Source organism: Megascapheus bottae, chromosome 11 (genome assembly GCF_031878675.1).
Source record: "Megascapheus bottae isolate mThoBot1 chromosome 11, mThoBot2.hap1, whole genome shotgun sequence".
Classification (NCBI taxonomy): domain Eukaryota; kingdom Metazoa; phylum Chordata; class Mammalia; order Rodentia; family Geomyidae; genus Megascapheus; species Megascapheus bottae.
Genome location: NC_143519.1, coordinates 45,001,720 through 45,022,655, shown reverse-complemented (window position 1 = coordinate 45,022,655; position 20,936 = coordinate 45,001,720). Strand labels below are relative to the sequence as shown.

At 39.9% G+C, this 20,936-nt stretch overlaps 2 protein-coding genes across 8 annotated transcripts in view; one reads left to right on the top strand and one right to left on the bottom strand.

Moving 5' to 3' along the window:
• Positions 1-2,272, bottom strand: part of Trim13 (tripartite motif containing 13) — a 40,509-nt gene extending 38,237 nt beyond the window's left edge. For 3 of the 6 annotated variants that reach the window (XM_090342183.1, XM_090342185.1, XM_090342179.1), the window contains exon 1: positions 2,197-2,272. The gene's annotated coding sequence lies outside the window, so the exon portion shown is untranslated. Of the gene's footprint in view, positions 1-1,671; positions 1,757-2,080; positions 2,099-2,152; positions 2,171-2,196 lie in introns of those variants that run through there. The other 3 variants (XM_090342181.1, XM_090342182.1, XM_090342180.1) reach the window with 3 other exon arrangements.
• A 125-nt stretch (positions 2,273-2,397) lies between these two features.
• Spryd7 (SPRY domain containing 7) lies at positions 2,398-18,882 on the top strand. Of its 2 annotated transcripts, none has more exons than XM_090342189.1 (5): positions 2,398-2,642; positions 8,191-8,307; positions 10,638-10,804; positions 15,712-15,814; positions 17,051-17,351. In XM_090342189.1, exons 1-5 carry the CDS (start codon positions 2,537-2,539, stop codon positions 17,083-17,085), a joined length of 528 nt encoding a protein of 175 aa, XP_090198315.1. In that variant the 5' UTR covers positions 2,398-2,536; the 3' UTR covers positions 17,086-17,351. The 2 variants fall into 2 exon arrangements, with proteins under 2 accessions (XP_090198315.1, XP_090198314.1); XM_090342188.1 differs by lacking the exon at positions 17,051-17,351 and adding an exon at positions 18,700-18,882 and having other exon boundaries at positions 2,410-2,642.
• Positions 18,883-20,936: the final 2,054 nt, after the last annotated feature.

The window sequence follows — 20,936 nt, the reverse complement described above, 5'->3', positions numbered from 1 at the left end:
ATCACTCCTTTGAAAAAAATTATGTGAGGTTAACAGGATCCCAGATACTAGAAAGGAAGTCTATGAGCTCAGAGGTGACATTCACCCGCCAAACAGAAAAGTCTGTTCCAGGAGAAAACCGGTTTTGCTTGCTTCATTCTGCTTTTTTTTGTTGTTGGTTTTTTTTTTTTTTTTTTTTTTGCCAGTCCTGGGGCTTGAACTCAGGGCCTGGGCACTGTCCTTGGACAGTTTTGCTCAAGGCTAGCACACTGCCACTTGAGCCATGGTGCCACTTCTGGTTTTTTCTGTATATGTGGTTCAGGGGACTCGAACCCAGGGCTTCGTCCATGCTAGCCAAAAATGCTACCACTAGGCCACTGTTCAGGGTAGCTCAGAAACTTAATTTCTAGATCTCAGCTTAAGATATCAGCCTCTTGAGTAGTTAGGCATAACATGATCCATCAGCTCTGGGCTACGAACTACGTTTAATAATAGTTCTGAACAATTTTTTTTTCCTTATAACAACGAACTTTATTTTTGTTGTCTGTACATGAGTTATGGCACCTTTACCCAAGGAGATGAATGAAAACATACAAAAATTAAGTACAGGGGCCAGGAGTTTGGTCTAGTGATAGAGTGCTTGCCTAGCATGCACGAAGACCATAGGTACTACATACATAGAAAAAAGCCAGAAGTGGTGCTGTGGCTCAGGTGGTATATAGTTCTAGCCTTGAGAAAGCTCAAGGCCCAGGACTGGCGAAAAAAAAAAAAAATTTTTAAATTAAGTACAAACCAGCAGTTTCAACTGACAGCATGTTTTAGAGAAGTTAGAAGTGCAGATCTGAGAGGCATCATGACCAGTGGTGCAAAAATAGGCTTAGATTTTGACTAGTGGGTTTGCAGCCCTACCTTGTACATTTCTTTAGTTACCAGTCACTGGATTCCATAAGCCTATTTCTTCATCTATAAAGTGGGGGCCATTATTAACCTTGAAGCCTTGCAAAAATTCACTTAGATAACATTTGGGAAAAAGGGCGCACCTTTTAGTGGGCAGACAAAAAGAAAAAGATGCTCTAACATTCTATGCAATACTCTTTGCCCCTGGGGGAAAAAAACCATTAACACTAAATTTCCAGAGTATGATTAAGGGTTTCAATAAAAGAAAACTTCAGGTATAAAATGAATACCAAGAGAATACTTCATAGGCAGTTGGGGCCTGCAATAACTTACCCTCAATCTGAGTAAGCAATTATCTTGGCTATTAATTCTATGGTAATTAAAATCTCAAAATAGAAAATTTGCAGATTTTCTTTAGTATCAGAATAACAACATTCGTATAGACAGAAAAGAAAGGGTGGGCATTGAAAAATCTTTCCTTGTTCTGTGGACCAAAATCATCCATACAGGGATATTTATACTCCAGTGATAAAAGGTATGTATGGGAAATAACTGCTTCAAGCAATGGGGATTTATGTCCAGTTTCTCGACTTGAATCCCAGGAAAGAAGCCTTTAGGATGGAAACCTGGGAGAGAGGCTGAAACCAATTCTGGATGTCAGGTGGGTATCTGGAGCTGTGAAAGTTACCATAGAAGGATGGCTTAAGGGTGGAGAGAGTAACAAGGGACAGAAATTATGTACGTAGAAGTAGAAAGGAGCTTCCTCGGAGGCCCCGACAACCTTCCCGCAGCTACCTGAATACTCTCACTTGGAAGCGGCCGATCCAGAGTGGGCCTCCCGCCCGGCTACCGCCGGCTCTCCTCTTCTAGTGTGGCCTCCAGTGCGTCGGGGGCGCCGGCACCCAGGACCTGGGAAAGGGCATCTCCGCCTCCAGAGACGCCGTGCCCCGCAGGCCTCGCCCCGGAGGCTCTCGGTGGACGCCGCTGCTCCGCTCCCGGCGTGCGGAAGGTCACGTCGGGGGTGGTCTTGACTTAGCTCCCCGCCCCCCAGGCCCACCTGCTCCGGTCAGTCGACCCACTATAAAGAAACAATGGCGGAACAGGAAAGCAGTTTTTTAACCCGGAGCGTTCCGCTGGGTGTGGTGGCGCGCGCCCATATGGAGGTTGAGGCGGGAGGATTACTTAAATCCAGGAGTGCACCAACCTGGCCAACTAGGTGAGACTTCTAGTATCGAAAAGAAGACAAAAGCAAAAACAAAAGAAAACAATCCAGCACCTGAGAACCCCAACCGTCGGGATCGACAGGACAATCTCGCTCACCTGTCAGCATGGGAGGCGGGCACGAGGCCATCCTAAGGCAAGAACTGCGTAGTGCGCAGGCGCACGCCGTTTCCCGCCCGCTCGCCACGCCTACTCCGTGGCGTCACGCCGCCGGTCCCGCCCACCTCCCTGCGCCGCCGCGCCCGCCGGTCCGCCGCTTCGCCCAGGCCCGCCTAGCCTCGGCCTGCGTTGCGCCTCCCCGCCCTGGGAGTCGCTGTTCCGGCCTCGGAGCGTACCCGTCGGCGCGGGCGCTCGGGAGGGGGCGGGAGGCGGGGCGGAGCGGCGGGGGGCGTAGTCGCTGCGAGCTAGGGTCGGGCGGAAGATCGGTGGTCCTGGAGCCATGGCCGCGTCGGTCTTCTGCTGCCTGAGGTGCTGCAGGGACGGGGGGACCGGCCACATCCCCCTGAAGGAGATGCCGGCCGTGCAGCTGGACACGCAGCACATGGGTAAGGGCCTCCTTTCCCCACCCCCCGGACCCAACGGCCCTTGGGGGCCGGGCTCGGCGGGCCGGCTCGACGGGACCAGGGCGGGGTGGGGGGTGGTCGGAAGGTCGCGCGCCCACCTGGACTCGCTGCGGTCTCGCCAGCGGACCCCGCCCGGGGCCGGTTCCGTACTCGAGGCTGCGCGGCCGGGGTCCGTGGCCGGCGTCGGGAGCGGGGGTATGGATGCCCCTCTCTCCCCGGAGCTGCGTGAGGGGGACGAGGCGCCCCGATCGCACCCCGCGCGTTGTCACGAGGCTTTAGGGTCTTCTCTCCAGACTGTCAGGTTGTTTCTCCGCACCCTGCTCGACGCTTGTTTTATAGGAAATTATTTTCTCTCACCCCCGAAAGTCAAAACCAGGTAGATTTGCAGAAGCCTCAAGTTGTACCTCCCGTCAGACCATTCCATTTCCACCCAAACCTCTCAACCGCTGGACTCCTTAGTCACTGTAATTTCATCGAACTGGCCTCTGCCCAGCAGGTCAGGCTATTGCGAAATAAAACAGAGCTTTGATCCCTTGTATCCATTGTTTTTCCCGGTGACAAATGGCCTGACGATTTCTCATCCAAGATTCTTCCTCTCCCCCTCTGTAGTCTCTTTTACCGCAATTATTGTTATTTCTCTCTTTAGACTTTTCCCTTACAGTTCGGTGCTTTCGGAATGTGCTCCTAGCAGGAGAGATTTCCCAATATCATTATTTCAGAGTACTGGCTTTTGTTGATTATTTTGTAAGTGTGCCTTGGCACTTTTTTTCTCCTGCATCTCGAATTGTTTAAACCACAGTGAGTTGAAATAACACAGGCAGTTCTTAACATTTGATTTGTAACAAAACCCTCTTCTGCCCAGATTTTTTTTTGTAATTCTAGAAACATTCTCCATTATAAATTTCTAAACTAAAGGTGATTATTATCGCCTGTACTTGGGTATTATTACAGTACTTCCGATTTTAAGGTTTCCCAAGTGTAGCACTTACTAGGATACATATAAAAGTATATACATAAATAATATATATCTTTAAATTATTTTGTATTCATCATTACTTGCAGGCAGTGGATACTCAGATTCTGTAATTTCCCTCGGAGAACATTTCTGTATCAGGAACTGGAAGTGTAGCACATCAGCCTTGAGCATAAAAGCTAGAATGCAAGGCTCTGAGTTCAAGCTCCAGTACCAGAAGTAAGCTGATGTTTATTGAATGACTATATGGTGGTAGGCATTTTTCAAAGGGCTGAGGCCACAGTAAAGGACAACTCATAGAGCATTTGAGCAGCCTTAGCTCTTCTTCCTATCTCTGCCATCAGACTCCTGCTTGCCTGAAGCCTGCTCTGTACATTGTTCTTTTTCCATTGACCTCTCTTTTCTAGGAAGAGCTAATTATTATACTCACATTTGCCTTTCTCCAAAGCTTCCCAGTACCTTCCAGGTCCTAACTGGATGAATTAGAATGCTTTCATGTTCCAATTTTCTTTCTGTATGGAAGTTTTTTCCTTTCTTTTTTTTCTTTTATTCCTTTTTTTTTTTTTTTTTTTTTTTGCAAGACTGGGACTTGAACCCAGTACAAAGCACTTTGTTCATTGGCTGGCACTGTACCAACTGAACCATATCGCCAACCCCTGGAAGTTTTTTCTTAACCTGTCTTCTAGCAAATTAAAACTCCTTAATCACAAGCTTGATTTGAAAACCTGAAAGGAGAGGGATATTGAGTTAGAAAAGCATGTTTCAAGTATGAGTTGACCTTAAGTTGAAAATATGGGAGGCACACTGAATAAATATACGTATATTTAAATGAATGAAAGGTTGTATAGATAATCTAAAGAGGGAGCCTCACTATGTTGCCCAGGCAAGGCATGACTCATGGCTTACACTGTCTTCCCACCTCAGCCTCTGGAGTAAACAGGCCTACAGATGTGCATGCCACTGTGTTCCTCTCCCTTCTCTCTCTTTCCAAAATAAATAATCTATGTATTTGTAGCTGAATGATTCCTCTTTCTTAGTAACCATTGATAATGTTACATTGCATAAAATCATTTTAGAGTTCCTCTTGTAGATTTTTCTGTGGTATAGTTATATATAGTCTGATTTTAATTATGAATTTTCTTTTTAGAAACAAAAGCCTCTAATGGTAGCTAGCTACTTTGAGCCAGGTCAGTGGCTTATGCCTATAACCCTAGCATACTCGGGAGGCCGAATTCTGAGGATCCCAGTTCAAAGCCAGCCCTGGTAGGAAAGTCAGTGAAATTCTTATCTCCAGTTAACTGCTAGAAAACCAGAAGTAGACCTGTGGCTTAAAGTGGTAGAACAACTAGCCTTGAGCTAAAAAGCCCTATGACCCACAAATAAAAGAAGCTCAGGGACAGCAACTAGGTCCTGCATTCAATCTCCAGGACCAGAAGACACACACACACCACCACCACCACTTCCATCTCCACCTCCACAACCACCACCATCACCACCAACAACAACCAAGTATCTCCTTTGAAAGAGATGCTGCTCATTTGAAAAGTTCCATGGAACAAGTGCAATGGCTCATACCTGTAACCCTGGGTACTTAGTAGGCTGAGATTAGAAAAACCAAGATTTGAGGCCAGCATAGGCAGAAAAGTTCGAGACCTAGCTAGTGTTGTTTTAGCTAGACTGAGAAGTTTGACATATGTGAATGGTTCCCAGGTATGTGCTGTACAAGAAGCAAGACCCTTTCTCAAAATAACCAGAAAAAAAGTGTGGGGGATGGGGATTAGAAGCATGACTAATTTGGTAGAGTGTTAGCCAATGAGCAAAAGAGTCTTGGTCTCAAGCCTGAAAAAAAATGAAGGTCAGCAGTAAGAGCAATATAGGCTTTGCCTAAGAGTTCAAACCCCAGTTCCATAAACACACACACTATGCGCATGCACACACACAGAGACACTATACAAATCACATAGATCTACATAAAGTATCTTTGAATTAATAAAAAGAAGTAGAATAATTTTAAAGAGACTTACTGATTTTGAAACACCCAGATTATTTGAATATATTCACCTTTCCGTAAGAACATTTTGCTCCCTAACAGAATTCTTTGAAGATACTATTGAAATAAGAGGATAATAGCATATGCTCACAGTTGTTTCTGTAATTACAATTCACAGAGCAGACTGTATTGTATTGAGAATCTTCTGATATTTCTATTATTTTAATAACCTCAGGATAAAATCCAAGATAATAAACTATCTGTTATAGAAGGAGCCTTTGTGTGGTGAACCATAGACTCATTTTAAAAAAAAGAAAATGACATTTACTTGCATAATCCTTGGAAATGTGTTTTGCTAAAGGTGTTTTCTGTGTCAAGTAGTAAAAAATAACTCAGAATGAAGGACATATATTAGTCAATTTACCTGAAAAGTACAAAAGCAGCACTGGATCCAGGAAAGATGTAGTGCTGCCAAGAACACAATTGTTTTCATTTATTTCCTCTGGCTTCTGCTTATTCCTGAAGGCTAGTTTCTGGGATCGCTTGCAGGAGGTTTCTTGGGCTGCAAGCATCCTCATTCAGATCCAATAAAATGAGAGTGCCTTCATCCTATGGCTCTCTGAAAAAGTCCTGAGACTCAGATTGTTGCGTTTTAGGTGATATAAATGTTGTTCACCCAATCATTGTAGCCAGGAAATGTGAACTACTGGCTGATTTAACCCAGGTCAAAGACTATATGCTTTTAAAGCCCAAGATTGAGGCAGCTTCCTTGGAGAGCAGGTCCAGAAACCACAAAGTGCTTCATACAACTGAGTTACTTATTCATTTCAGTCTCTGTTACTTGCTGAGCATCTACAAGATGTCAGTCCCAGAGTTGACATGAGAAACGATTCTCTCCAGTTGGAACTACAGGTATGCAGGGTAGCCAGATGTAAATTCATTCCCAGAATTTGGGCTTAAATATGCTTAATTAGAAAAAATGGATGCTAATAGATTTTTAAATGTAAGTTCTAAAATTTACCTTATGAGAGAGCATCTCAAGATATTTTAGAATCTGATATCTTTTACATTTCTCATGTATTTGTCACAAATAATTTTTGGTTTAAATATCAATTGGATCTTTTTTTTCTCTTCTAGTTTTATTTATGCTCCTGTAGAGGAGTCCGACATATTTCTAATGTGCATAGCTTGTAGCCCCCTTATTTTACCAGGAAGGAGGCATATTGACCACAGGCCCTAGGAGTGGCTTGCCTGATGTTAAAGGTTACTTTTTGTCTAGTGCCAATGGCTCATTTTTCTTAACCAGCAAAAAACAGGAAGTAGAAGTATAGCTCAAGCTGCAGGACTGCTTCCTCCCCCCCCCCCCCGCCAAAAAAAGGGTATTTCTTACAAATTAGAATTTTGTTAAATTTTTTCATACTCTCTAACATATATTTTTTCCTAAGATTCAAAGTGCATTAATAGCAGGATCACATATGAAGAGACATTATTTTTTCTTGCTGTCTAACTCAAATGCCATTGAGTTAAAACTAAAAACATTGTTATAAAATTATAAAGTATATTAAGTGATGTTAAAACCTGATTTACAGCTGGGTATGGTGGCGCCCATCTCTTAATTCCAACTTCATGGGAAGCTGAGGCATGAAGACTAATTCCAGGCCAACCTAGGCTGGCCTAATTGGTAACCCTGTTTCCAAACAAGCAAGCAGATAAGGAAAATAACCATTACATATTTCCATGGGGCTGACAGTAACTCTGTTAAACTTTTATGTGTGTGTGTTGGGGGAGAGGGGAGTCCTAGCTTGAACTCAGGAACTGGGTGCTGTGCCTGAATTTGAGGATATACTGAAGCTAATACAGTTTACTTGAAATGGCTTTATTAAACTCACAACTGTAAATATTAAAACATTTTCCAAAATCAGTAAGTTGAATATTTAAAATATCAATATCTATACTTCAAGGTACTTATAATATCCTTATCACATCCTTTTTTTTTTTTTTTTTTTTTTTTGTATGTCATGGGGCTTGAACTCTGGGCTTGGGCACTTTCCCTGAGCTCTTCACCTCAAGGCTACCATCCTACCCCTGGAGCCTCAGCCCTACTTCCCATTTTCTAGTAATTAATTGGAGATAAGAGTTCTTTAGTGCCAGTTGGCTTTGAACCACCATCCTCAGATCTCAGCCTCCTGAGTAACTAGGATTACAGGCGTGAGCCACCGGACCTGGCTAACCTTACTGTTATGGACTAAAAAATGTAAAACTCTGCCTGGTGCAGTGGCTCACACCTATAATCCTAGCTACTCAGAAGGCTGAGGATCATGGTTCAAAGCCAGCCCACGCACTAAAGTCTGTGAGACCCTTATCTCCAATTAGCCAATTAACCCCTAGAAAACTGGAAGTGGTGCTGTGGCTTCAGGGATAGGGCCGTAGCCTTGAGCTGAAGAGCTCGGGGACAATGCTCAAACCCAGAGTTCAAGCCCCAGGACTGACAAAAAAATAAATAAATAAGTAAAATCCTAAATCTTAAAATGAAAATATAAAACTTAGTGTCTGCTTTTTTTTTTTAGGAACAGATGTTGTCATTGTAAAAAATGGAAGAAGAATATGTGGAACAGGAGGTTGTTTAGCTAGTGCACCTTTACATCAAAACAAAAGCTACTTCGAATTCAAAATCCAGTCCACAGGTTAGTATTGTAATGGTACTTTGCTGTTAACCTTCCTAGCTGTTCCAAATATTAAGAGTAATTTGGGACTGGAGGCATAGCTCAAATGGTAGAGTGACTGCTTAGTTAGTGTGTCTCTGAGTTCAGTCTCATATACCACAGGGAGGGAGGAGAGGGGAGGGAGATAAGGACGGAAGAAAGGGGAGGGGAAGAGAGAAAACAAATAATTTAATATATATGAAAAGACTAAAAGACTCAGTGTAATTTTTTAAAAATCCGAAACTTACTCCTAAGTCCTTGGTCTTCCACTAGTGTGAGTGGATTTACTTTTTCTTCTACAAAATTCAGATTATCCTTTCTGCCTCCCAGGAGCTGTATGCATGAAAGTGTTTTTTTGTGGGGGGGGAACTACTTGCAGGCAGGGTTTTATCTATGATGTTACTGTCCTATAATATTATTATTGTCTGTTCCTAATCACTCATAGTTGTGTCCTTTGGGAGGATAAAGTATAGGAGCAAATCATTTTGGAAGCCAAGTAGAAAAATCTACACACACAACTTTCCAATATCTCAGTCAATACAGAAAAATCAATATATTAGTGAGATGATCTTCAAACCTTCTTGTGTAGTTTCTCCTGATTTTAATAAAAACTGAGAAGGAAGCAGTTTGAGCTTAGAAAGTAGCTGCTCTGAAGCTATATGTAAGTGGTGTCCTGTGCAAGGCCCTGGTCTGTGGCCAGCACTGAGAAGGTAGGGAAGGAAAGAGAGAGAGAGAGAGAAAGAGGGAGGAATATGAATAGTTGCTCATTCAAATCTCAGCTGAGACCAAAAAGCCACCAACTTAAAGGATTGGGTAAGAAAACAGTTTGATATCATTCATTTTCTTTTCTCCATGATACTGTTCATGTCATGTATTATTTCTTACTTACTATGAGTTTTAAAATTAGTGGCAGTAATCTCTGACTTCTCAGAGATAAAGCTGGAAAGAACTGCAGACCACATTAATTTAGTGGTGTTGCTGCAGGGGTGGGGGCAGTGGTAGTGGGAGTCAAACCCAAACCTGGTGTGTGTGTTAGGCAAGTGCTTTATACAGAGGTCTGAGCTGTCCCTGTTGTCCTTGTATGTAGAACTTTAGCATCTTGGTTTTGGTAAAAAGGCAAAAGGAATCTGAATAGTCAGGAAACATTTTGAATAAGAAGACAAATCCATGATATTGAATTTAAATAGAATAGACTAAAAAAAGATGTGGGAATTTAAAGATTTGTTTCCCTTTCTTTTTTTTCTTTTCTTTCATATATTTTTATTGTAATTGATAGAAGGGTTACAGTTATATTCACCTGATAAAAGGTGAATTACTTCACACACATTGATACCCCTTCTCATGTTTTTGGCCCCATAAGAACTTTTTTTAAATCATGCTGTGATCTTTTCTTTCCTGTACCTTTTAAAATATGAGTGTCAGTTTTTTTGTTTTGTTTTGTTTTGCTTTGCTTTGCTTTTCCAGTCCCAGGGCTTGAACTCAGGGCCTGGTCACTGTCCTTGGGCTTTCTCAAGGCTAGCTAGCATCTACCACTTGAGCCACAGAATCACTTCAGCTTTTTCTATGTATGTGGCACAGAGGAATGGAACCCTGGGTAAGGCAAACACTCTATCACTAGGCCAAACTCCTGGCCCCAAGGGGGACAGTTTTTTAATTGTTCAGTTTTTTTTCTCATAAATTAAAGGAGAGACAAAAGGCATAAACCTCTTCAAAAAGCTAAGAGTCTTTAAATCTTCTAAAAAGAAAATAATGGAGGAAAAAAGCTAGCGTGTTCTTTTAATAGTGTGTGTTTTATGCACCCTTTTATTGTTTGTTTATTTTTTTTTGCCAGTCCTGGGCCTTAAGCTCAAGGCTGAGCATTGTCCTTGGGCTTTCTCAAGGCCAGAACTCTACCACTTGAGCCACAGCACCATTTCTGGCTTTTTTCTATGTATGTGGTACCAAGGAATCAAACTTGGGTCTTCGTGCATACTAGGCAAGCACTCTACCACTAGGCCAAACTCCAGGCCCCTATGCACCCTTTTAAAGCAGTTAAGTACTCATCCCAAGATAGTTTAGCTAAGTTATTATTCAAACCTTAATAATACAACTGCAGGACCCACTGTGCTTCTAGGCTGTATTTCATCTGTGGAAAACATCATGTACTTTGCAACATATTTTTTAGAGATTTTATTTTTAAAGATGAGCAGAATAACAGTTTAGTGGTAACATGGTATTTCTTTTAAAAAAAAAGTTTATACTCCCTTTAAAAATAGCACCAATATATGTATAGGCTACAAATTTGGAAGACATTTAAGCTATTGTATTTTTAGGAATCTGGGGAATTGGTGTTGCAACTCAGAAGGTTAATCTGAATCAGATTCCTCTCGGCCGGGATGTGCACAGTCTGGTGATGAGAAACGATGGAGCCCTATACCACAACAATGAAGAGAAAAACAGGCTGCCAGCAAACAGCCTTCCACAGGAGGGAGACGTGGTGGTGAGTCTCCTAGCACTGTTGCTGTCCGCTGTACACATGGTTTTGCCTGAGAGTGCCTAGTTTGTATTCCAAAGCCCCAGGATTAAATCAAATGAGGTAGTGTCATTTCTAGAAAGCACCACTGCCTTACCTCTGCCCTGTCCCTATAGACCTGGGGACATCCCAGGACATCAGGAAGAGCTTTTATTTGCATACAAGAGGATGATAAAAAGTTTGCTGCTGAGGGCCGGGAGTTTGGCCTAGTGGTTAAAGTGCTTGCCTAGCATGCATGAAGACCCGGATTCAATTCCTCAGTACCACATACATAGAAAAAAGCCAGAAGTGGTGTTAAGGCTCAAGTGGTAGAGCTCTAACCTTGAGAAAGTCCAAGGTCAGTGCTCAGGCCCTGAGCTCAAGCCCAGGACTGGCCAAAAAAAAAAAAGTTTGCTGCTGAGTAGTAGTTTCTACTTACATCATATCAATCAGACATAATTGTTTAGTTTCCTGACCTTATATTAGGAAATGTTAGATATTCTTTTAATTGATTGGGTTTTTTTGGTTTTTTATTTATTTTTATTTTTATTTTTTGCCAGTCCTGGAGCTTGAGCTCAGAGTCTGGGCACTGTCCTTGGACACATTTTGCTCAAGGCTAACGCTCTGCCACTTGAGCCACAGCACCACTTCTGGCTTTGCCTGTATGTATGTGATACTAAAGAATCAAACCCAGGCTTCATGCATGCTAGGCAAGCATTCTAACACTAGGCTATGCTTCCAGCCTCTTTTACATTTTCTGTATTCTTTTTTTTTTTTTTGCCAGTCCTGGGCTTGAGCTCAGGGCCTGAGCACTGTCCTTGGACTTTCTCAAGGCTAGAGCTCTACCACTTGAGCCTCAGCACCACTTCCGGCTTTTTTCTATGTATGTGGTACCAAGGAATTGAACCTGGGTCTTCATGCATGCTAGGCAAGCACTTTAACCACTAGGCCAAACTCCCGGCTCCACATTTTTTGTATTCTTACAGAAGAATTTCACATTAATTTATGAACATCTACTAAGAGAATTTTATCAGAAGTGTTCATCTTCATTACATTTAATCTAATTAAATTTCCTCTACATTTCCATCTCCTTAAAGAACTTGGTACAAAACCTTTAGACTTGATTGTAGAAACATAAGCCCTCTCTTTGTGTCTCTTTACCAACCTCTTACTGAAAAATATAATCCAAAGCCCCTTTCCTGTCTTCCAGACATTTTCTACTCCCATATTCCCTCTGGAACCTTGTCCACAAGAGTCCAGGCTATTAGCTAGTGAGTATGAGCATAGCACTGGTGTCTCGTTTAGCCAAGCACCCTTATACACAGAACCTTGCTTACCTGGCACAGTGAACAAATCATAGATTGTGAACTGTGCTCTGGTCTTTATCACTTTTAAAAATATGAAGAATAGTTAGCTTTTGATTATTTGATTTTTTTTTTTCCTGAATGGAGGAGCTACAAGGTGTAAACCACTTTAGAAAAATCTGCTTCTCCCTGTCTTATGTTGTTTTTGTTAGTCATGAGGCTTGAACTCTGGGCCTGGATGCTGTTTTTGAGCTCTTCAGCTGCTAGTGCTCTATCACATTGAGCCACAGTGCTACTTCCAGTTTTCTGGTAATTTGTTGGAGATAAGAGTCTCATGGACTTTTGTGCCCAGGCTGCCTTTGAACCTCAATCCTCAGATTTCAGCCTTCTGAGTAGCCAGGATTACAGACATGAACCACCAGCACCCAGCTTTCTTGTCCTTTTTTAATCAGTGGTTTTATATTTTGTATTTATATATGGTTTTTATACTTAATCAATGGTTTTCTATTATTGCTAGATGTCTGTAACATGAATCAACCTATTAAATGATATATATACACATATATATGTATATATATATATATATATATATATATTTTTTTTTTTTTTTGCCAATCCTGGGGACTGAACTCAGGGCCTGAGCACTGTCCTTGGGCTTTCCTCAAGGCTAGTGCTCTACCACTTGAGCCACAGCATCACTTCCAGCTTTTCTTTTTTTTCTTTTTTTATTTTGCCAGCCCTGGTCTTGAGCTCAGGGCCTCAGCACTATCCTTGGACTTTCTCAAGACCAGAGCTCTACCACTTGAGTCTCAGCACTTCCATCTTTTTTTGATGTATGTGGTACCAAGGAATTGAACCTGGGTTTTCATGCATGCTAGGCAAGCACTCTACCACTAGGCTAAACTCCTGGCTCCACTTCCACCTTTTCTATGTATATGGTACTGAGGAATTGAACCCGAGTCTTCGTGCATGCTAGACAAGCACTCTATCACTAGGCCAGACTCCCAGCCTCTTAAATGGTAATTTTTTTTAAAGAAGATCTTGCAATAAGTTCAGTCTGTTAACTTATTTACACTAGAATATGAAATTCAAGCATAAAAAGGATAATAAGTAACAAATGTCTTTCTTTGTAGATATACTGAGCTTCTGTGTATTACCCTTGCCCTCATATCTCATTCATTGAGATGACTGATAGCACAGAATGACAGATCTAAAATTTTTATTCTGTCAATAGTATTAGACTTTGAGGTTTTGTGCCCATTCTGATAAAAGATTCTAAAATATATGAATTCAGAAAACTAAAATAGGCCAGGTGCTGGTAACTCACGCCTATAATCCTAGCTACTAAGGGAAGCCCAGATCAGAGGATCACAGTTCAAATCCAACCCAGGCAGAAAAGTTTGTGAGATTCTTATCTCCAAGTAATCAACAGAAAACCAGAAGTGGTGCTGTGGCTCAAAGTGGTAGAACACTAGGTAGCCTTGAGCAAAAGTGCCCAGGCCCTGAGTTCAAGCCCCATGACTGACATAAAAGAAGAAGAAGAGGAAGAGGAAAAAGAAGAGGAAGAAGAAGAAGAAATTAAAAAAAAAAACAAAAAACACTAGGGCCAGGAGCTGAAATGCTCAGGTCCAGCACCCAGGCCCAGAGTTCAAGTCCTACAACTAAAAAAAAAAAAAAAACAAAGTAAACTACTTTGTTTCAAAACACAAAACAAAACAAAAAAAACACAGGTAGGCAAAATTAGCTTTATTACATTTAAGTAGATAAATTTGAAATGAAACCAAAGCAATCTCTAAACTGTGTAACACCACCTTTGCTAAAATTTGAGAATATGTGTAAAGCATTCTTAGCACATTGCCTTTTCTGGGCCTTGTTGTCTTACCTGGAGAAGAAAAGATCTTTTTTTTTTTTCTGCTAAAAAGCTTTAAAGTTGATATAATTGATCTACATTCAGAAATCCTTGAAGTAGTTTACTTCTCGTTATACAATTCTAAAATAACTAGTACCTGTTTTTAAATGGTACTAGGGATCAAACTAGGATTTCATACATGCTGAATGCTCTTGATTCAAAACCAGGCCAGGCACGAAAGTCCCAACTCTTATCTCCAATTAACCACCAGAAAACCTGAAGTGGCACTGTGGCTGAAGGGATAGAGCAGTAGCCTTGAGGTGAAGAGCTCAGGAACAGCACCCAGGCCTAGAGTTCAAGCCCCACAACCACCACCACCAACAACAACAAAAAAAAAAAAAAAGAAAGAAAAGAGCATCTGTTTTGGTCACCAATAGTAACCAAAAGAGTATCCCTTACCTGAATGGTTGGAACCTGAAGTATTTCTGATTTCATGGGGTTTGGGGAATAGTGAAGTGTTTGTATTTCAACAATGAAATATTTGAGATATGAGACATCTAAATATGAAATCCCTTTGCATTTCATTCCTACCCTGAAGGTAATTTATATACTACCTGAAGGTAATTTATAGACTATTTTTAATATGCTTATATTTTGACTATGACCCATCATAGTCAGAAGATGAGCTAGGAAATTTTCCACTTGTTATGTCAAAAAGTCTCAGATTTTGGAGCATTTAGATTTCAGATTAGGAATATTCGATGTATATTATAAAAGGTTTTAAAAGAGAGGTGGTATTGCCTGGCACTAGTGGTTCATACCTCTAATCTTGGCTGCTCAGGAGGCTGAGATCTAAAGATTCAGTCTGAAGCCAGCCCAGAAAAATAAAGCCTTGAGACTCTCAGCTTCAGTTAGCAAAAAAACCAGAAGTAGAATTGTAGTTGTGGACCACCAGCCTGAACCAAAAGGCTCAGGAAAGAATTCATGCTCCATTGTTAGTAATCAGCATGAGAGAGGCCAGAGGGCGGGGGAGTGGGGGAGAAAAAGTCAGAAAAGGATTTCTTGGAACAGTTCCATAAAGATATTCTTTGCTAACTTAGAAGCAGGCAGCAAGCACTGCTGGTGAAAATTCTTTGCTTCCCCTAGGAAGATCCAGTTCTATGGAAAGCAGTGCTTTCTTTTATGCATTTACAAGTCTGTCCATGCAATACAGCACAGAACTCTCTTAGTATTCACAGTATAAAAGTCAAGACTACCTAAATATAATACTAGAATTTAAATTCTTTGGGGTTTTGTTTGTTTTTGTTTTGATTTGTTGCGGTCCTGGGGCTTCAATTCATGGCCTGAGCACTGTCGTTGGGCTTTTTCAAAGCTAGAGCTCTACCATTTGAGCCACAGCACCATTTCCAGCTTTTTCTATGTATGTGGTACTGAGGAATTGAACCTAGGTTTTCATGCATGCTAGGCAAGCACTCTACCACTAAGCCAAACTCCCACCCCTACTATTATCTTTGTTATTTTACTTCTGATGTAAATTGTGGAGATGTAACCTGAATTTTTCCCTACAATAATCACTACTGATAGTTTTAGTTTCATTCAAATAGAATTCTTGAAGATTTTGTCCATTATTGAAAAGTGTCAGTTCCCTATACTTAGTTTTTATTTTTCCATGATTTGCAATGAATGCTTTCTGGCTAATGGTACATTTATGTTTTTATCCTTTTAATGTTTTTCCTTCTTAGGGTATTACATATGACCATGTAGAATTAAATGTGTATTTGAATGGAAAAAACATGCATTGTCCAGCATCAGGTATACGAGGGACAGTGTATCCAGTTGTGTATGGTAAGCTGAAATGTTTTTCATCTATTAGTAGGTGTATGATAACTTTTTTTTGCCAGTCCTGGAGCTAGTCCTTGGGGTTTCTCAAGGCTAGTACTCTACCACTTGAGCCACAGCACTACTTCTGGCTTTTTCTGTATATATACCAAGGAATGGTACCCAAGGCTTCATTGTGTACTAGGCAAGCACTCTACCACTAGACCATACTCCCAGCCCTTTGGGTAATTTTTGTTTGGCATATATATATATATATATATATACATATATATATATATATATATATATATTCCTCAGTGGTGCTAGTTTGTAATGTTGAGATCAAACCCAGGACCTTATACATGCTAGGTAGTCACTCTACCACTGAGCTACATCTCCAGTCCTAATATTTTTGAGACAGTATCTTAATATAATATATAGACTACATTAGCCTTGAACTCCCAGTCTGCCTACCTTTGCCTCCCAGATGCTGGGATTCTAGGTAAAAACAATGTGACTGGTTCATCAGCCTAAATCTTAGAACTATCATAAGTTGTTAATAACTTATGTAGAAGGTACTCATTCTACATTTTCTTTGAAGAATTAAGTGGAATGTATTCCCTGCATACTGGAAAATTACTATACTTAAATATGCAAGTACTATAGAATCATATTTCTTATAATCTTATGTTCTGTAAAGTTCTATAGAACATTACTGAATTTTCAAAGCTTCTTCTGCCCATTATCAGGAAGAATTAGAGGACCAGGAAGTATGATTGTAAATATTTTTGAATTAGAAATGGAAATTTTATGTGGCTTGAATTTTTACTAACTTTTAAAACATATCTAATTATTTATTACCTTCTTCTGAGGTTTAGAATGGTTTCACATCGATTTGTATTTGACAGCCATGTGGGCATGAGTACTATCACTTATGCATAGGTTTGTCCCTAAGAGTAAGTTGCCATCAGGAATCAGTGGCTCATGCCTATAATCCTAGCTTCTCAAGAAGTTGAGATCTGAGGACTGAGGTTCAAAGCCAGCCCAGGCAAGAAATTCCCACTTAATTACCCAAAATGCCAGAAATTGAGCTGTAACTCAAGTAGTAGAATGATAGCCTTGAGCAAAAAAGGGACATTGCTCACACCCTGAGTTTAATTCCCAGGACAGACAGACCAGATAGACACACACACAGCATGCACAAGAATTACTTTACTTAGGAGCTGACTTTGTCCCTCTTTATTATTTTCATTTTTATTATAGAAAATTTCAGACGTGTACAGAAGAGCACACTGTAATACAGCCTCGTGTACTTATCACTCAGCTTCAGACAATCAACTTATTCCTCTTCAGCCTCACCTCACCAACGTTTCTGTTCTTTACCTCCTCTCCTTGGGGGAATTGCCAGGCATTGTATCATTTTGTTTGTAAATACTTTATTGCTGAAAAAGAAGTAAGATTTCTGTCTTCTTTTTACTGAGACCAGCAGGGTACATAGGACTCCTTGTAATATTTTTGCAACTTCCCACTAGTAATTTTACTAAATAAAACATCTTAATTGTATGAAACTGAGAAAACACAGATAGGCAAATAACAAAAAAATTCAAATTACCCACTTTCACACCATCCTGCAATAATGATCAATAATGTTGATATATTCTAGTATTTTTGAAAATTCTGCTTTTCATTGTGACTATTTTTACATAATAGATTTGTGACCTGCACAGATGTATTTTTTCTTCTTGCCTATTAATATGATGGTATTAGGAAAATAGAATTATTATTTTTTTATTTGCAAGTCCTTGGGCTTAAACTCAGGGCCTGAGCACTGTCCTTGGGCTTGCTCAAGGCTAGCACTCTACCATGTTAGCCACAGCACCACTTCCAGCTTTTTCTATGTATGTGGTACTGAGGAATTGAACTCGGGACTTTGTTCATGTTAGGCAAGTACTCTACCACTAGGCCAAACTCCTGGCCCCAACAGTATTATTATTTTTTTTAATTATCGGGATAATAGAGGGGTTACAGTTGCATTCGCAGATACTAGGTGCATTACTTCTCACACATTGATACCCCTTCTCATGTTTTGTCCCTCTCTCCACCCCTTCTCACTCATCTTGTTTTTTCCCCCTTCCCTTTCCTATTTCTTTTTTTTGTTTTACTTTTTTTTATTGTAATTAGTAAGAGGGTTACATGATATTTGCCAGATAGAAGGTGCATTAATTCACATTCCCTTTCCTATTTCAAATAAACAAATAAATGTATATACAATATACCAGGTAACAAAATCAGATACAATACAATATGAGGTTAACGAAAGGGCAAAAAAAGAGAAGAGAAATAACATAGTACATTAAGAACAACACTCACACAAGATAAAGCTCTTGTTTCCATATCCTAGAGATCCTTTCATTTAGTCTCATCCTATATGACCTTATGTATCTAGGTTTTGAGCTATTGTAATCCTCTGCTAGGAGAGTCCTAGGTGTGTACTAATTATGACAAATGAGGGAAACCATTGAGCCTATGTTCCTTTGGGTCTGGCTTACCTCTCTTAATATGATTTTTTCCAAGTCTTTCCATTTCCTTACAAACGGGTGATTCATTCTTTCTGGTGGCAGCATAGAATTCTCTCATGTATAAGTACCACATCTTCTTGATCCAGTCATTTACTGAGGGGCATCTAGGTTGGTTTCATATCTTCACTATGGTAAATAATGCTGCAATCCAACAGAATTGTTTTTAAGTCTTTATTATATTTTTTTTTTCTGGTACTGTGATGGAGCCCAGGGCCTTACACATGCTGAGCAAGAGCTCTAATACTGAGCTCAATCCACAGCTTGAAAATAGTTTATCTTATAGTTTTTATTCAAATGTGCTTCTAATTCATTTTCTCTTTTTCTGTCCTCTAGTTGATGACAGTGCAATTTTGGATTGTCAGTTCAGTGAATTTTATCATACTCCTCCACCGGGTTTTGAAAAAATACTGTTTGAACAGCAGATCTTCTGAATGTATTTGTTTTTGAAACTTGCACTTATGCACTGTTAAAAGTGTTTCCCATTTAATAAAGCTTTACCTGACGTATAGATGAAAATATATTCTTTAAAAATGCTTGTTAATATTGTCAAAGGAACTAGTATATTCAATGTAAAACTCAGAAGTTTTAATTTCAGATACTTTGCTTTATGATATGAAAATCAGCATTTGGGGCAATTTATTTAATTCCTATTTAAATAAATGTAACTGCATTTAACAGTATTACATAGTAACATATATATCTATTTAAAGGGAATCTTTTCTTATATATGAGATGTTTGTTTTAATAAAAATGTAGAGTTTGGTTGTTTTTTTATATCACTCTGAAATTTAGACCTGTAGCTCTAAGTCTGTAGTCCAATATTTTTTGTCTCTTTATCCATTTTTATACACAATATAACAAAACAACAAAATTTATTAGCAATTTCAGTTTGCTATTTTTACTGTACTCAGTGTACCCTTTTCTTAACATTTTGATTGCTTATTTCTTTGTGGTATGTGGCTGCTTTTAGCTTGCTTGGTGAAAGGACATAAGTGTGTTAGTCATTGTAAGAGCAAGCAGTGGCTGACTGATGATAGAGAGTTACTCTATATTTACTCTACTTTATATTTAAATGAGATTATTCTTTAAAGGACTTTATTTAAATATGTTTTCTATAAGGAATAATAAAACACTAGTAATTAAGGAATATTCATGACATACTAAATATGCTTCCCATCTTGTTAGTTTATAGAGGAAGTTCACTTTGTCTTTGACTAATTTAGAAGTTCAGGATAAGCAAGTCTGCCCATCAACCTGATACTTGTATTCAGCATTATCCTTTAGTCAAAACCCCCCTGAAGGAAGTGGCACCATGGATCAACAAGTAGGGTGGTAGCCTTGAGCTGAAGAGCTCAGGGTCAGTGCCCAGACCCAGAGTTCAATCCCCGTGACTGACCAAACAACAACAAAGAATGCCAAACTGAACTGATCATATCTTCATATACATTTGTATGAACATGCCACAATACATACCTTTCACTCCTTTTATCAACAAATAGTACCTTATATTGACTAGAAAACACGGTTGATAGAATTAGGAAGCTGATTTGCAGTCCTGTTGTCTACTCCCTATTTCCTCAAGGGAGCTCCTCAGGGCTGGGTGCCAAGGTTTCCCCACTTAGAAAAGGGACACTCATCCTGACCCAACCAGGTTCTGCCTAGCTGGTAAGGGGAGTGTACATGCACCTTACTTGTCATAGGCACTGCACACATGCAGTTTCCTTGTTGCAGTGGAGCAATGTCTAGCAGTGTCCCTCTGGACAGCAGTAATAATGGACAGCCCGGCCCCAGCCCAGATCCCTGAACCAGAAAAGGTGAGGACACCACCAGGCATCTATGTTTGAGCAAGTGTTCAGATAAACTTGATACCCATCCACGTTTGAGAACTACTGTTAAGGAAAATGCTTCAGGAAGAATTACCTGCTATATATTTTGTACAGATTTAATATGCTATTTTTGCCCTGTACACTAGAGAATCCTGTGTAATGCTTGATTACTATTTTGATAGATAAAAATATGACTGCTTTGAAAACAGATATGCTTATGTAACATACATATTGACATAAACCCATTTTACCTCTGAAGATTTATGGAGTTTAACTAGATATGTGTTATTTATGCATGTTTATCAGACTGTCAGTGGGTTTTTATAAAAACTAGCCTTCCATAGGGAAGTGAAGTAAAATGGCTACTGTTCTCTGTCTATATAATGTTATCTACCTCTAAGTTTTGTTTTTACAAAGTCAAACTTTATTGTCATCACATTCTTTTATGCTTTTTAATCATACAGAATCATAATGCTAAAAATAATACATGAATTATGTCTATGGTAACAGTTTGAAGTCTAGATATGTTTTGAATTTGTAGGTAATAAATTCCTCTTGGGATGATTACGTGGAGCTTCTCTTCTTTCCAAAACTCATACATTACCTTAGTCTTACCATGAGCATATTTCAAAAAGATTATTGTACAAAACACTTGGAAGCATCTTTCAGACTGTCAAGGAAGAGACTACACTTGTAATTGTGGCTACTTAGGGGGAAATCAAGAAACTTTTCATTTGAAGCTAG